Source organism: Tauraco erythrolophus, chromosome 3 (genome assembly GCF_009769465.1).
Source record: "Tauraco erythrolophus isolate bTauEry1 chromosome 3, bTauEry1.pri, whole genome shotgun sequence".
NCBI lineage: Eukaryota > Metazoa > Chordata > Aves > Musophagiformes > Musophagidae > Tauraco > Tauraco erythrolophus.
Genome location: NC_141467.1, coordinates 97,646,477 through 97,660,505, shown reverse-complemented (window position 1 = coordinate 97,660,505; position 14,029 = coordinate 97,646,477). Strand labels below are relative to the sequence as shown.

Here is a 14,029-nt window from a genome sequence, read left to right as displayed (position 1 = left end):
TATACTGACTTTTTTTTGTGGCTTGTTTTGAACCAGTTTTTTGAGATGAAAACGTTCATTACATAGTATCAGATAAAGACTGTTCCAATTGGTTTTTTTTCAGTTTATGGAAGTGGGAAGAATACACTGTTCTCATTTATTCTAACTGAAAAATTTTGTGTTTGCAAAGATGGAAAGGAAACAATTTGGGGTTTATTTTGTAGGCTTTGTCCTTGAGAAGGGAAAGGAATCAAAGTTCGAAAAAAAAATTTTGGAACGCTGTAATGTTGTACGTTAGATGACTTGCTGTGCACTTTTTCATTTTGATGCCATTATGTCAGAAAAGCTTTTAGGAAGGAATAACATGAAAGGAAGTAAATAAGATTTTGACAGTCTCTTTTAGTGTATAGTTGCATTCAGATCCTTTGTATAGGAGAACAGATTTAAAGGACTTCCTCATTAGGAAAAAGATCATTGGTTGCCCTCGTTAGTCTGTTTCAGGGCATGTAACACAATCTTTATAGACACATAAGTGGTTTTATAAACATATTTTCAGTAGTGAAGAGTCTTTAGGACAAGTTTTCATTAAAGACAAAAGGGACAGAATTCAAACTGTGTTTTTCCCAAAAAGAAAACTGAGTATGTGTTGGAATTTTTACTCACAATTGTTTAGAAATGACTTTCTTCGTGTCTAATTTTATTTTCAGGCAAGTTGTTTTGGTACCAAGTGCATTATGACATGCATGTTCGCACGCACACTCGAGAACACTTATATTACTGCTCCCAGTGCAATTATTCTTCCATCACGAAAAACTGCCTTAAGCGTCACGTCATTCAGAAGCACAGTAATATTTTGCTGAAATGTCCCACAGAACATTGTGATTACTCTACTCCAGATAAATACAAGCTCCAGGCACATCTTAAAGTTCACACAGAGCTGGTAAGTAACAAACAAAAGATTTTGTTTGTCTAAATTCCGTGTCATTGCCATAATATTTGGAATCGTGTGGCAGTATTTGAAGACATAGGTAAGAGTTGTTACCTGAGCGCTCTCTGCCTACGTCTGTACAGGGAATACATGAGTTACAGTGACTGGATATTTGGTCCCTCTAGTAGTAGTTTCCAGTAGACTATGCCTGTATCCATTTTCTCCCTTTGATTTTCCCAGTATTCTCAGATTCTTTGAATCCTAAGAGAGTAAAATGAAGTCTGATACTGTTGTGACTTTACTTCATTCCTTGGAGCTGAATTCCCTTCCTTCACGAATAGATGATTGTGGTAAAATTAAAATATGTTCCTCTCTTAATTACCATAGACAAATGAAGTTTAAGTTGTTGAAAAGAATTCTTTTTTTTCCAAATAGCTCCAGCTAGTTGCAGCCAATCTCTTTGAACATCTATCATTTTCTGTTGTAGTTAGAAAGATGAAGAGGTCATGTTGTAAAGACTCCTATCTTATTCAGTAAACTTTCCAGCTCTGAATTCCATTGTGTTAAAAACAGGTCTGGTCTGCTTCTTCAACATGTCCTGTTACATGTTTTCTTTGAGACTATGCAAGAGCCTGACTGGAAGCCCTCTTTGTGCAAGACACCACTTGTGGTCTTGCTGTGATCCAACATTATCACGAATAATCTTTTGAGGAAAAATGTTTTCTCTCTGCTTCCATTTGTTTCAAAAGCATGTTTTTAAAAATATATTATGGTATTCAGAATATGAAATATTTTAAAACTAAGGAATAAGATATTAGTCTTCATTGTTGATTAAGATGCTTTTTTTTAGAGGTGAAATTATTTACATGCTTTACTTGGAAGACTAAGAAAAAACAAGTATTGCCTTCTTTTTCTACCATATGGCAGGACCCTTTCTGCTTGCAAGGTATAGTTGATCTGGGATGTTCTAGACTTGTGTATACCCAGAGAGGTTATAATGTGCATACAGTCACAACAGTATATGAACACAGGTAAGTTCCTTCCCATTAAAAATCGACCTCTAGGAAAGGATATTTGAAAAGTGCCTGCTTTCCTGAAATAATGCATTTAGTCCACTTTTGACTGTAGTCTTTCCTGAAGGCCATCTGGAGTGCTTAGGTGGAACGTGTAACCTCATATGATTTTATATGAAGATACTGGTGTTGAATAAAGTACAGTTTAGGATTTCATAAAATGTTTGACAAGCTTGCCATTTGTAATTAAATTTTCTTGACTGATAGTGCCAGAAAATTGACATGAACTACATCCTTGCAATTTGTGTTTTTAATAATTTATGCAGTAAAATACTTCGCAGGGCTCACTGTTGGGGCCTGTTCTCTTTAACATCTTTAGCAATGATCTGGATGAGGGGATCGAGTGCACCCTGAGCGAGTTTGCAGATGACACTAAATTGGGAGGTAGTGTTGATCTGCCTGAGGGTCAGGAGGCTGTGCAGAGGGACCTGGTCAGACTGGATCGATGGGCTGAGACCAACTGTATGAAGTTCAACAAGACCAAGTGCCGGGTCCTGCACTTGGGCCGCAACAACCCCCTGCAGCGTTACAGGCTTGGGGAAGTGTGCCTGGAAAGCTGCAGAGCAGAGAAGGACCTGGGGGTGCTGGTCGACATCCGATTGAACATGAGCCAGCAGTGTGCCCAAGCAGCCAAGAAAGCCAACGGAATCCTGGCATGTATCAGAAACAGTGTGGCCAGCAGGAGCAGGGAAGTGATTGTCCCCCAGTACTCAGCACTGCTGAGGCCACACCTGGAGTACTGTGTGCAGTTTTGGGCCCCTTGCTTCAAGAAGGACGTTGAGGTGCTGGAGCAGGTTCAGAGAAGGGCAACAAAACTAGTGAAGGGTTTAGAGAACTTGTCCTATGAGGAGCAGCTGAGGGAGGTGGGACTGGTCAGTCTGGAGAAGAGGAGGCTCAGGGGGGACCTTATCGCTCTCTACAATTACCTGAAAGGGTGTTGTAGGGAGATGGGGGTCGGTGTCTTCTCCCACCTTATGAATGACAGGACGAGAGGGAATGGCCTCAAGTTGCGCCAGGGGAAATTTAGGTTGGATATCAGGAAAAATTTCTTTACAGAGAGGGTTGTGAAGTATTGGAACAGGCTGCCTAGGAAGGTGGTGGAGTCCTCATCCCTGGAGGTGTTTAAAACCGTGTAGATTTTGTGTTGAGCAACACGGTTTAGGGACCCTGATAGTGCAGGGTGAATGGTTGGACTCGATGATCTTGAAGGTCTCTTCCAACCAGACAATTCTACGAAAGGTGATTTACCCTTCTCCTGAATTTGTTTTTATTCTCATTCCAGCAGAGGAGAAAATACCAGTTGGTTAATTGCAGCACTCACTCTTCTATTCTTTAAGAAAAGGAAACATTCACACAGATGGGCCTTTCTTCATTCTTTACACAGCATTATGGTTTTCGCTGGCATTGTCTGGTAACTAGATCCTAGGAACCCTGGGTGGGATGCACCACGTATGACACATCCCTCCTCATCGCATGAGAAAGCAACGTCACAACTCACTTAGTCCCGTGATGAATATTGTTGTTACACTTCCTTTTACTAATGAAACCAATGCTTAAATTAAGGATTTATGTTAATTTCTTCCCAAATGTGGACAATTTCTGCATAACTACTTAAAAAAAGCTGTTAACATACAGTGCTTAGAGGTTTCAGGACATCTTCTGCAGTCAGCAGGTGGACTCTTGGCCAGTATTTCCAACAGCTGAAGTTACCTTAAAGGTGCTTGTAACAGAACAGAACACTTCTCCTACTGTTGTTAAATACTCATCTTTTGTAACTGCAGGACAGCTTTAAAACACAGAACAAAACAGGTGACACAGAAGGGAACGTTTTTTCCTCCTTTTGTCCCTTGATTCTGTAGTATTTTACACAGAGTCTGTATTTGTTATGAAATGTGCAGGAAGCTGACATAATAGATGTTCTCTTAGGCTGCTTTTGAATTTAGTATGTTTATGATGTCCATCTGATGGCAAAAGTCTGTGTAAATGATATCTGAGGCTACTTAAGAAAAAAAATTCTAAAATTAGATATCCTATATCCTTACATAAGTACATTGTTTTTCAAGCATGATGGATGTCCGACAGCTCCCACCAGGAGGATCCTTTTCATGATAGAACCGAGAAAATACATTTCCTAATTAAAACAGTGTGACAGCGAGATCTTTCACAAGTATGCTTACTGGTGATTACTGTCAAATATATTGGAGTATTTAAATGGACTGAGAAATTCATGGATTAGAATTTACTCAGTACCTAAACTTTGCAGTTCTCATATCAGCCTTTGTGCCTGCTGCTTGGTGTTTTTACTTAATGCATACCTCACTGAAGAGGACCACTCATTCCAAAATGTAGCATTTTAGCAAACTATGCACAATTAAGTGTGGAAAGCTACTGCAATGTTAATTTTAGTTTGCAAAATCAATTCCTAATAAATATTAAAATGAAAGCTTCCCTGGAGATAGAAGATCTCAAACTCTCAGTTGAGTTCCTGGTATGAATGCATATCTTTGGTTACCTTGTTGCTGGCTGCATTTCAACTGGATACTTGTATTGTTTGGTGAACAGGATAAATACTGGTTATCAAAAAGCAGTTCATCCTTGTTGTCACTCCATGTGTAGCCACCCATCCTATTCTCTCTGTGCTGTCCAAGTCTTGCACTGAATTTGGGATTGTTTATTCCCTGGGGGATGATGATGGGGAGTGTGTATGTTCTGCCTCTTGCTTTTGCATTTGCTACACATCATTGTTACAGGGAAGACTTTTACTTTTGAAGTCTGGGAATTGAAGCTTGGATTGATTTAAAACCAAAATACTGTGTATATTCTCTGATTTTCTCTAAGGCTTGCATAGTGGTTTTTGACAGTTCTTGGCATTTATGGAGCTCCTTAGAAGTTCAAACCATGACATGTGTGAATTACTTCAATGTCATAGTACCTAGGAAAGGAGCGGGCAGTTTATAATGACTTTTGAATAATATATAGTTAAGAGTGAACTAGTGGTGAAAATAAGGAACCAGTTGTGGAACTAAACAATGGTGATGTAGGTACCAGAGTTTGTTCACAACCTCCTGTGGGTTTTACAATAGTCAATATTCTGAGCAAATAAATGTCACAGAGAGGTTTGTGTCTGAAATTGTTTTAAATCTATGTACATAACTGATACTCCAAGATAAGCATCTCTGTAAAACTGGAGTTCAGACCCAGAAACACCACTTGTTTTTAGGTGCCTACGTCTGCATTCATGTACATTTCTGGATGTAAATTATTCTTGTCTTTGGATGGGCGCTTAGAAATTTGATTATGCTTCTGACCTTTCATCTAAGAGAGTAGTTGGAGCTTTCAGTAGGAAGTGAGATGCTTGAGCTGCAATTGCTTATTTGCCCCCCTGAAGAGTGTTTGTTTTCAGACTGTTACTGATCTGGCTGTGATACTTTGGCCTCTGGAGAATTGCCACTATGTAGGCAAGAGTGCCAGGTACTGGAATGGTGTCATGGGTTAGGCCGGCCAACGCTACACAGCCACTCGCTCACCCTCCCTCACTCCGAGGGGATGGGGAAGAGAATTAAAGAACTGCTTCTAATATATGAATATATAGATGTACAATGATAATAATCTATACAAACAAGTGATGCACAGTGTAATCGCTCACCACCCAGTAACCAAGGCCCATCCCATCCCAGACTAGCGATCCCGAAACACGTAAGTCCTGACACCACAATCCTGGATGAGTGAGAGGCCCGAAAAGAGGGCAAGAGAGACAGAGCACTCCGAGAGTGAGAGCCCCGGAAGAGCAAAAGCCCTTCTTTCTGACTGACCTTCACTTCTATACTGGGCATGATGCTGCATGATATTGGTCATTCATTGGTCAACGTAGCCGTTAATCTTAAGTCTAAATTCAAATCATAAGGGGAGTTGTGGCCCCTTGTCCTGGCCATGCTTCTGCCAGCCAGTTGTGCTCCTGCACACTGGCAAGAACATGGGGAGCTGAAAAGTCCTTGAGATCTCAGTGCCAACTACAAACATCGGTGCGCTGTCAGCGTCCTTCTCATAATGAGTCTCAGACTAAAACCAAAACAGAGCTCTTCCAGCTGCTGAAAAGAAGAACTAACTCTGTCCCAGCTGAAACCAGGACAAAAGGGAATTAACCAAAAAATCTATGGTCCAATGATTGGGCATTCAGTTGGATAACAGCTTTTGTTCTTGGTCCTTGGTTCCATAATGAATGTCAGCTAGCCATTCATTTTTACTAGTGTTTTTTTGGTTTTTGGTTTTGTTTTTTTTTTTCCCCCAGAAAAACGCTTAAGCTTAAGCAATACGGTATGCAGGTGCTTGTCATTTTGTGAGCTGTGATTTCTGCTGCTTGCCAGGCTTCATAAAAATCTGTCTAACCATTCGCAAATTTTTCTGTAGCCTCCTTCACACATATGCATAGCTGCCTCCTGGGTACATCAGATCTGTTTAGCTAAGTTGCATTTTAATGGGACATTAGCTTAATTTGGGAATCTTCCATGAAAATTTTGATTTGAACATCATGACAACTGTGGTGAAGATATCTGGACATCTTCACTCCTCAGAAATGTAACTCAGGGGCCTAATTCTGTTCCCACAGGCATTAGAGATTAAGTTTCTGTTGATCTGAGTAGGTACAGGAGCAGGCTTTGGCTCTCTATTCCTCTGCAGAATTACACAACCAAATGTGTTAATTTTGAGTTGTGGGAACTTTTGCTGGAAATGCTCTCAGAATACCAATATTTAGTAGAGCTTTGTTTTATTTCCTGCTCATAAATCATATCACTACTACTAAAAGGAGAGGAAACGAATGGATTGTTGATTTCTGGAACATATTTGCCTGATTTGAACTTAAACTTTTTATTATGGCCACAGTCTTAATTTTATACTATTAATGAGATTGATAACAAAGCAGTCAGGAGTTCACACAGTCTCTTTTGAAATTAGTGGCAGAATTGCCATATAGATTGTATCATATATGATCATATTTATTCTGTGTATGTTCATAAGAGGAGATGTTTCTATCATCAGAATGTCTCTTTACTGGTGATTGCAATAGAATAGCTGCTAATGTTTCTGATGTTTTGCAGTGTAGTGTTTGATTCATTAAATAAACTTCATAGTGATTGGTTTAAATACTACATACACAGAGGCTTTTCATTTTTCTTTTTGTAACTGTATACTCACCTACCCCTTGAATTATCTTGAAACACATGCCTTAGAGAAATAAAATTCTCTTCAGAGAGCTATAAATTGGTAATGCAATAGAGCTGATGCTTTCTTAGCACAATTTTGATTCACTTCTATAAAGGCATTGTGATGCCTGTGTAAGTAGTCTTATTTTGTAATGAAGCATAGCATAAACGGGAGAATTCTGTGATAGTAGTAGACTAATTTTTTCACTAAGTTTAAGAATATTTATGGACCTAATTAATTCCTGATTTGTGGAATGTGAACAGTACTTTCCACCAGAAAGCTAACTTTATCTTGGAATTATTTAAAATTTCTTATATTTTCTCAAGTTGGCTAACAGGGGGATTAAGCAAGTCTCAGAAAGTGTGGAAGTGACTTTGAAATTTAAGTAGCTGATTGTACTATGCAGCTGATCTCTAACAAGGGTAGATCCTGCTCTCTTGATACTTAGCTTCTGTTTGTGTCCTTCAAAAAAACCTCAAAAGTATTTAAAAGGCAGGCACTCTGATAAGGCATAGGATGAATAACCTTTATTCTTACCAGAGGAGGACTTGCACGCTGAGAATGTGATGAAGGTATTCTGACAACCTCAGTCGAACTCCTCCTTCCACGTGTCTCCGTCATTGCCTGTGACAAGGGCACTCTGAAGAGCTAAAGCTGTGGTGGGGGAGACCTTGTTTGAGGCTTTATGTTGTTCCTGGGTGCTCTGAAATACATCGTTTGCAACAGAGGGTTTCTTAAAGGCTGATTTTGAGAACGATGGGATTACACTGAAGGACTAGCGCTGTCACAGACTCTCAGGGCAACGACAGAAGTACTCTTGAACATTCAAAACTAATAACGTAAACTCTAAAAGTCTGTGGCACTGATAAACAACTGAGAAAAGTTTGGCTTCAACTGGATACTCTCTGTGAGACTGCAGCCTGACAGATACGTTTTGAAGGGACTGTGTGCTCGGAAGCACAGTCTGTTACGCTACAAAGGATGCCCCTTTTGAAAATCATTTACTGCAGAATTTGGTATAGATAACTTTCTAACTGCTTGAAGCAGGCCATTGGTATTATTTTGTTACCATCATCATGTGGCAAAATGTGTTCTTGGTGCCTGTACTGTCGTGTTGCTCTATTGCTCTTGATGCATTTACTGGTGAATTTGTTTTTTTTCTCACAGGCATAGGCTTATAGCCTTGCTTTCTGAATAGTAATCACAAGAATGTAAAGTCACAATTACAGCGTTTTACTTAAAGTAGTATGTGTGGAGTGGAGGTTTGGTTTTTTTTTTTTTAATGTAACTTTATGAAACAGCAAGGCGTATTTGTCGTAGTGTTCTGGGCAGCTGAGAAATACTTAATGCAACGAATGAGTATCAAAGACCAGCAACACATAACTGTACATTAAATGTATACTGATTTCCTCCCCCCCTTCATTGTATATTTTGAAAACAGTTTCATAGCAAGTTTGAGGAACAGACTGAGATCAGTCAACACATCTCAGCTGGCCCCTCAACAGCCCCGAAATAACACTGTGCATATGTTTTTTGTACATGTGCCTAATTATGAATGTGATCATGCAACACAGTCTTTGAAAAGGTGAAACTATTGCTTTGAGCTTTATTACAGTTAATCTGCCAGTTTTCATTTGAGCAAATTGTTTGTGTAGAAGTCCAAAATCATCAGTAGCACGTTTAGGGATAATAGATTGTATCATTTGAGAAACCCTAATTCTGCAAATTAACAGTTCTTTCTTGAGAAGATTTTGTCATCATTGTAGCCTTCTTGAATCCCTTCTTCCAAAAACCAGCTAGTGTTCTCTGCTATTCCTTCTTCACTTGGGATTCTCAGGGCTCAAAATGGTAACTGCCCCAACTCCATTATAGCAAGATGCTCTCCTTACTCTACTCAGGCTGGTAGTCCTTTAGAAGCTGCCTTCCTCAGTCCCTGGTGTGCAGGTTTTCTTGCAAGAGCAAATGACTTTGTAACCATTTAGGCAGAATTCTCCTTGTGCCATTGCCATATTAATGGCAATGAGAGTTTCATATCCCATATCCTACTGTCATGAAATTATTTATTGCTATTTCAGCCCATGAATTCTGGGGCTACTTCTGCTTTTTAACTTGTAGGTACTTCAACATAGGGCTTGCTTTCTGTGAGGTACATGATGCTGAATGCAAACACCTGCATCATATTCCAGAACCCGTTGGAGACGAAAACCCATCAATTTTTGCTTTTGTTTTAAGAGAGATGTCAATTTATAGATGTATGACTGCAGCATATAGAAAATAACAACCTTGTACATGTTACCTTGCTATTCAGAGATGCAGTTTGGTCTCAGAAACTGGTAGAGTCCAGGACCCTTATTCTCGTGTTATCTCCAAATTTCTCTTTCATAACACAGGAGTCTCCCTCTTTTTGATACACTAATCTTCCTTCCCTTCTCTTCAAGAAGTTTTCTGTCCTCCTGAAATAACTAGTGAAATATCTATTCTGTAGCTTCACTTAGCCTTTTACAGCCATCTCTTGTTAGTTTGGTAGGTACACATATCCCACCAGGTAACATGTTACCTGATTATCTACCTAGTTGTCAGGACTAGCCAGACTTCACTCCATCTGTTGTTAATCTACTCAGTGCAGAGGTGACTAAATGACTTACTCATTTGGTTAAGCATCCAGTCTTTTTTATCAACAGGTGCTTCTGGAAAGAACCACCTCTTCAATTTATATAATAAGCATCAAAGATTATTTTAAATTGGGTAATTTAACAATTAATGAAGAAAAGTCCTATATTTTTATGTGGAGTTAAATGTGTTTGCGAAAACATTAAAATTACGATTGCACTAAAATTGCATATAGGAAGAAATTGCATCAAAACACTCCAGTTCAACTTGTTTAATGGTGTTAAACCTTTTATAACACCAGTGATGCTGATAAAAGCCAGAGTAGTCTGTAAGTTTTAAATCAAAATAGTAGAATAATACTCTATCGATAATACATAAAATGCTGAATATTTATAAAGTAGTTAGAAACATAGACACTGAATAAGTAATGACATCTGTCGTTAACTCTTCTGCTCAGTTTCAGGCCATTCAATAGTATGATAAATACACAAACTGGTGGATGTCTTCAGAATAATGAGACCTGATCCTTAGGCTTCAGAAGGATGGACTTGTGAAAAACTGAAAAAAAAAAACGTGAATCTTACTGCTTATATCAAATATGTTTTCTTCTGTTATGTGATTTGATCTTTCAACTCTTGATTCTCTAAAGAGTCAATCAGAAGATAATACTTACATTTATTGTGCATATTCTCATGTGCTGTAACTTGGAGCCCCTCATTAATGAGGATTAATGATGTGCTTAGAATATTTTAATATTTCTCCTTCACTTATTTCACTATTAATATCTTCATTATTTCCTTAAAAACTGAACCTTCAATTACAACTTTGTTGAGAACCATGTATTACTGGATAATGATTATGGTGATTACACCAGTGGACTGATAATGCAGTCTTTTTTTCTTTCTTTCTTTCTTTCTTTCTTGCTTAAGGATAAAAAGAGTTATTCCTGTCCTGTGTGTGAGAAGTCATTTTCTGAAGATCGACTTATAAAATCGCACATCAAGACAAATCACCCTGGTAAGGAAAAATCAAGGAAAATTTCCCGGTCTATTGCAATAAATGGATAAAGGTTTAGAGTGGGGAGTGTAATGTAATTATGTTCCAAAGAAAGAGAAGAGTCTTATGTCTAATTTAACTGGTTTAGAGTAAGAATCGTATTGGGTTTGCAGATGTTAAGATTTGAAGGGAAAAAAGTTACTGTTCTGGTTTGTGTGTTGTGGAGTATATCAAGTAATTGTGCTAAGAAATCTGTCTTCATCTGGCAAAGAACTAATTCCCAAAAGAGGACTTAGCTGAACTCACATTAAGCATTGGCGAGTTTGGTATTAGGCATATAGACATCCTGTAATAACCCATGAGACAGAAAGTTCCTGTTGGCCATACATAAGCTGACGGAAATGCATTTGTTGCCCGTTATTTTGTCTGTCGGTAATTCAGGTGAATGCAGAGGTCCCTGAGCTGACTCTGCGTGCTCAGATAGGGCGTGGATGGGCTTGACCTCCAGGGCCAACTAGACACTGCAGCAGGGCTCTTACTTGGAGCAGCTGTTACATCGGTATGGCCGGTGTTTAGCTGGAGCTGACAAGCCTGGCTGGATCCGAGCTCACCACTACAGTCCGTTCATAGAATCATAGAATGGTTAAGGTTGGAAGGGACCTCAAAGATCATCTAGTTCCAACCCCCCTGCCATGGGCAGGGAAACCCTCCACTACACCAGGTTGCCCAAAGCCTCATCCAGCCTGACCTTGAACACCTCCAGGGATGGGACATCCACAACTTCTCTGGGCAACCTGTTCCAATACCTCACCACCCTCAATGTAAAGAATTTCTTTCTTATATCTAACCTAAATCTGCCCTCTTTCAGTTTAAAGCCATTGCCCCTCGTCCTATCACGACACACCCTTGTAAAAAGTCCCTCTCCAGCTTTCCTGTAGGCCCCCTTTAGGTACTGGTAAGCTGCTATAAGATCACCCCGGAGCCTTCTCTTCTCCAGGCTGAACAGCCTGTCTTCATAGCAGAAGTGCTCCAGCCCTCGAATCATCTTCGTGGCCCTCCTCTGGACTTGTTCCAGTAGCTCCATGTCCTTCTTGTGTTGGAGACTCCAGAGCTGAACACAGTATTCCAGGTGGGGTCTCACGAGAGCTGAGTAGAGGGGCAGAATCACTTCCCTCGACCTGCTGGCCACACTCCTTTTGATACAGCCCAGGATATGGTTGGTTTTGTGGGCTGCCAGTGCACATTGCCGGCTCATGTTGAGCTTCTCATCCACCAGCACTCCCAAGTCCTTTTCCTCAGGGCTGCTCTCAATCCATTCTCCGCCCAGCCTGTACTTGTGCATGGGATTGCCCCGAACCACATGCAGGACCTTGCACTTGGCCTTGTTGAACTTCATGGGGTTCTCACAGGCCCATCTCTCCAGCCTGTCAAGGTCCCTCTGGATGGCATCCCTTCCTTCCAGCGTGTCCACAACACCACACAACTTGGTGTCATCTGCAAACTTGCTGAGGGTGCACTCAATCCCACTGTCCATGTCTCCAACAAAGATGTTAAATAGCACTGGTCCCATAAATAATTCAAACTCTGTCAATCCCTTGCATTCTGGTACCCTGACTTACAAGTGCCAGCACAACAGAAAATGAACGTGTTAAGTCAGCGTGCTGTGCCTGAGTAAACAATCCGTTCTTAAACCTTGGCAACTCGGTGTGAATGTTCCCAAGTGACTGGTGGAGGGACTGATTTACATCTGACCGATAGGAACTTGGCGGAGCCGCATGGTTGTGTCCATGCTGTCCTCCTCAGCATCTGTATTATGCTGGCTAGAAAGGCTGACTGCTACTGTGGGTGAAGGAGAGTTGACTGCATTGTCCAACCTACTTTAATTAACTCATCTACGTAATTTAATACTAAGAAAGAAAATACTGGCCACGTTCCAACAGAGTTTTGCGAAGGAAAAATCCGTTTAAAATTATGTAACTTTTCTTGTCTTTGTCAGAAATATAGCATAATAGTTGTAAAGCAGTAGTTTTTTATCTTCCTACTGCCACTAGGTAGTGCTAGGCCCGTGTTTTAAACAATTTCCTTCGCTTTAATTTCAGACTGACTCTCACTTTAGCTCTTCAGTTACCAAACCTCTTTATTTGCAGACCGCTCTACAACAGTGTTGTTGGAGGGCTTGTCATACATCAGGGGACACGTCTGATGCAGCAGATTGAGAGGAGGAAAGGCTCTATGCTATACTGTAATCAGGACATATGTCACCCAGTAAGCACAGAAATTGAATCTCAAGAGCTGGACCGATAAAGCCTTTGTGTTATCTCAGCCAGAGAGTCTAGGAAGCTTCCCTAAATAATGTGATCTGTGAGCGAGCAGTACGTTATGTACTGTGCCCTTACAGGTTGCCATTGGTCTGTATTGTCCACTGACTGCTGAATTATTAGTGTGTGCTGTGTCTGGGGTCCAGTAATACCATTTAACTCTGGCGCCCTGACATGCTAAACTCATGCATTTAAATACTTTTGAACAATTTGTTTGGTATCTGAATCCCTCTAAAAATATAGCCTAATTTTTTTGGTCTAGGAAAGTGGATTCTTTTAAACTCTGGGTTATAACAGAAGTAAGATTAAAAAAGAAAATCTGCACAGCCTGTTATTTTGTATCCTCATTTTTAATTCATGTGTAGAACTTAGAAGAAAAATGCTAGATTTATTAGATATATCTCCATGGTACTAAAGCAAACTACATCTAAGGTAGGCCTGTGCAGTAGTTATGCAAGAACACTCTTGTAATATATGGAGGAGAATTAATGAACAAATCTTTTTCCTGCGCATGCTGTCCTGGTAATTAGGAGGAAGTCCTTTATTTGTACAACATACTTAATTACAGGCCAAATAAATGTAAGGGGTCTGATGGTACGAACTACCAAGTACAGCAGTGGAATGAGTGTAGTTGTTTTTAAAAATGTAAATGGAAAGGAGTAAAGATGAAGAAAAATGGATACTGTTAAAAAGAATTGGATTTTAAAACGACATATCAAAAATTAATTTAAACTGAAGCCCTTTCATATTTATCATTAAAATGCTATTTCAGGAGCTCTTTTCTCCTTCCTTTCTTAATATCATTCAGCATGACTCTTGTCTCTATTTCATCAAATAGAAAATATGAAATAGAACAGTACTACTTCCACTTCTGGGTTTGCAGAGAATAGGAGTTGAATTCTGGTCCCATGAAGGCAGTGGGA

The 14,029-nt window shown here is 39.8% G+C and overlaps 1 protein-coding gene across 4 annotated transcripts in view; it reads left to right on the top strand.

The window, feature by feature from the left end:
- The window catches only part of ZFAT (zinc finger and AT-hook domain containing), an 82,689-nt gene that overhangs the window by 29,767 nt on the left and 38,893 nt on the right, over nt 1–14,029 (top strand). For all 4 annotated transcript variants that reach the window (XM_086609576.1, XM_086609577.1, XM_086609575.1 and 1 more), the window contains 2 exons: nt 687–919; nt 10,722–10,809. In XM_086609576.1, the coding sequence (XP_086465702.1) occupies nt 687–919; nt 10,722–10,809 (321 nt within the window). The remainder of the gene's footprint in view (nt 1–686; nt 920–10,721; nt 10,810–14,029) is intronic.